At 66.7% G+C, this 2795-nt stretch overlaps 1 protein-coding gene across 1 annotated transcript; it reads left to right on the top strand.

The window, feature by feature from the left end:
• Window positions 1-229: 229 nt before the first annotated feature.
• AURANDRAFT_68828 (hypothetical protein) lies at window positions 230-2418 on the top strand (the record flags this gene model as incomplete). Its single annotated transcript, XM_009044558.1, has 3 exons — window positions 230-346; window positions 411-1493; window positions 1933-2418. The coding sequence occupies 3 exons, from the start codon at window positions 230-232 to the stop codon at window positions 2416-2418; spliced, it is 1686 nt and encodes a 561-aa protein (XP_009042806.1).
• Window positions 2419-2795: the final 377 nt, after the last annotated feature.

Below are 2795 nucleotides of genomic sequence, written 5' to 3' on the forward strand. Positions count from 1 at the left end.
GCCGCCGCCGACGACGATGGTCGTGGCAACCGCGAGGAATGCGAGCGCATGCATGCTGCCCGATGCAAAAGCCATCGCAGGGCTCAAGAGGCTTGGTGATTTGATATTATTGTATTACACCAAAAATTGCATCAACGTGATCAAGCGCTGATACGTTGAACAACGCAGCTAAAAATTGTTTTGTGCCTACCGCAATAATTGGCCTACCGCCTTCGACGTCGAAGTCAGCATGCACGCGATCCTCGCGCTCGCTGTCGGCGCCGCGGCCTTCGGCAGCAGCTCTAGCGCCACCTCCTCCGAGGACCTCGAGAGCATCGAGGCGACGCTGGACCACGTCGAGGAGATGGTGCGATCCCGCGTCCAAACGCTGCCCCACGCACCCGCCTCGCAGCCCATCCACACTCCCGCAGGTCTACAACCACACCTACACGCCGTCCGCGCCCATCGGCACCACGACGCTCGGGCACGGTGTCGATCCGGACGACTACTCGACCTTGGACGACTACCAACTGCCCATGCGCCGCCGCCTCGAAGACGGGGAGAGCCTCGGCGTGCTCGGCCTGGGCTCGGGCGACTTGAACTTGTTCGAGCGCGCGGGCTTCGTCGTGCCGTTCGACTGGGAGTGCCAGACCGGCACGAGCGGCGGCGTGTACCCGTGCCCGAACGGCATCCCTTCGACGTGCCGCGCGAACACGGGCGGCGTGTCGTCGGCGTGCGCCAAGTGCTACTGCGAGGTCGGGAGCCACACGTGCTGCACGTACTACAGCGAGAGCAACACGTACTCGGAAGACGGCTACTGGTACGGGGGCTTCGAGTGCCCGTCGGCGCTCCTCAGCGGCGGCGAGCTCGTGACGGACTCGGCGGTCAACTACTGCGAGGTCGGCGACGCCGTCTCCGCGCTCTACGACGACGGCGAGTCCTACTCCGCGACGGTCACCGAGGTGACGGGCAGCGACATCACGGTCACGTACTCGGACGACGACACGTCGACCTACGACCTCACGGAGTCCGGCAACGTGGTGCAGACCGCGAGCGGCGCGGACTGCGTCACGACCTGCGACTCGTCGACGCTCGACACGGAGGTCTGGGGCAACCAGTGGTGGAACGACCCCTACGTGTCGCAGTCGTACATCAACTTCAAGGTGACGCGCTACGAGATGGCGGACGCGTTCGGCGTCGAGTTCTACTCGACGGAGGGCGACACGCTCAAGGTCTTCTCGACGGGCGACGTGCACTTCAAGCCGGACAACGCGGAGCGCACGGTCTACATCAACGAGCAGGTCGAGTACGAGTACGAGACCGACGTCGACCGCCGCCTCTCGACGGCCGAGGCCGTGCTCGGGGACATCGACCTCACGCTGCCCATCGACCACGCGCGGCTCGTCGAGGCGCGGTACCGCCACAGCAACACGCGCGGCGGCTCCCAGAAGCCCGCGGCCGCCTCGGAGGTCCCGAGCCCGAAGGGCGAGCCCGTCGCGCTGAAAGACGCGCCCGTCGAGAAGGCCCGGCGTCGCCTTGGCCGCCGCGGCGGCGGACGCATCGCCACCACGGGGTCGTTCTCGATATCCTCCGGCAACCGGTCGGGCAACGGCTGATCAAATCATCCCCAAGGGCCATGCGGACCGATGGCCCCTTGCCGCCCCTCGCCCCTCGCCGCCCCTCGCCCCTCGCCAATTCCCCCCGACGTGGTCTGAGCTACCTCGCCCCCACATCGCGCGACGTAGTTAGCCACCTAGCCCCAACTCGGAGACGCGGGGCGCGCTCGGGAAGTCGGCCGGGAAGCGGCGGAAGGCCGCGGCCGCTGCCGCGTCGCCGTCGCGCGGCTCGAGCGGCTCCCACCCGTCGAGGCTCGCCAGCGCGAGCCGCGTCCCCGCGGACCCGTCCGTCGCCAAGTCCACGGCCCAGCCCGCGGAGACGCGGCCGATTCGGTAGACGCGCGCGGCCTCGTCCGCGTACCCGAAGGCGTCGCCGGCGACGACGAGCAGCTCCGCGACGGAGGGCGACACGCTCAAGGTCTTCTCGACGGGCGACGTGCACTTCAAGCCGGACAACGCGGAGCGCACGGTCTACATCAACGAGCAGGTCGAGTACGAGTACGAGACCGACGTCGACCGCCGCCTCTCGACGGCCGAGGCCGTGCTCGGGGACATCGACCTCACGCTGCCCATCGACCACGCGCGGCTCGTCGAGGCGCGGTACCGCCACAGCGACACGCGCGGCGGCTCCCAGAAGCCCGCGGCCGCCTCGGAGGTCCCGAGCCCGAAGGGCGAGCCCGTCGCGCTGAAAGACGCGAGACTCAAGGAGGCCCGGCGTCTCGAGGTAGCCCGGCGTCTCTCCGGCCGCCGCGCCCCCCCCCTGATCTCCTCCGCGGGGTCGTTCTCGTTGGGCGGCGGCAGCAACCGGTCGGGCAACAGCTGATCAAAAATGCGCCCACCGCGGCAACGCGACGTACGAGCGAGGCTAGGCGGGCGCAGTGCCCCGATCAACGTACATCTAGGTGCACCCATAGGAAATATTAATAAAGATCAATCATCGAATTCCGGCCGGCGGAGCCAGAGTCATTAGTCGTCCATAGAGGCTGTACGTCGACCGCGCGCGCGGGCGCGGTGTCGCGGCGGTCCGCGGGCTGAAATCACGGCCAAAATTGGGTTATGGTCGTATCAAAGCAAGTTTGATGATATTCGCGCGTTAATTGCACGTTTGCGATGGCTTTTTGCGCGCGGTCGCTGGTTCGGGTCGCGAAATCGCAAGATTTAACTTCAACAAAAGTGCTGAAGTTCAACAAAAATGTGACT

Source organism: Aureococcus anophagefferens (assembly GCF_000186865.1).
Source record: "Aureococcus anophagefferens unplaced genomic scaffold AURANscaffold_442, whole genome shotgun sequence".
NCBI classification, from domain to species: Eukaryota; class Pelagophyceae; order Pelagomonadales; family Pelagomonadaceae; genus Aureococcus; species Aureococcus anophagefferens.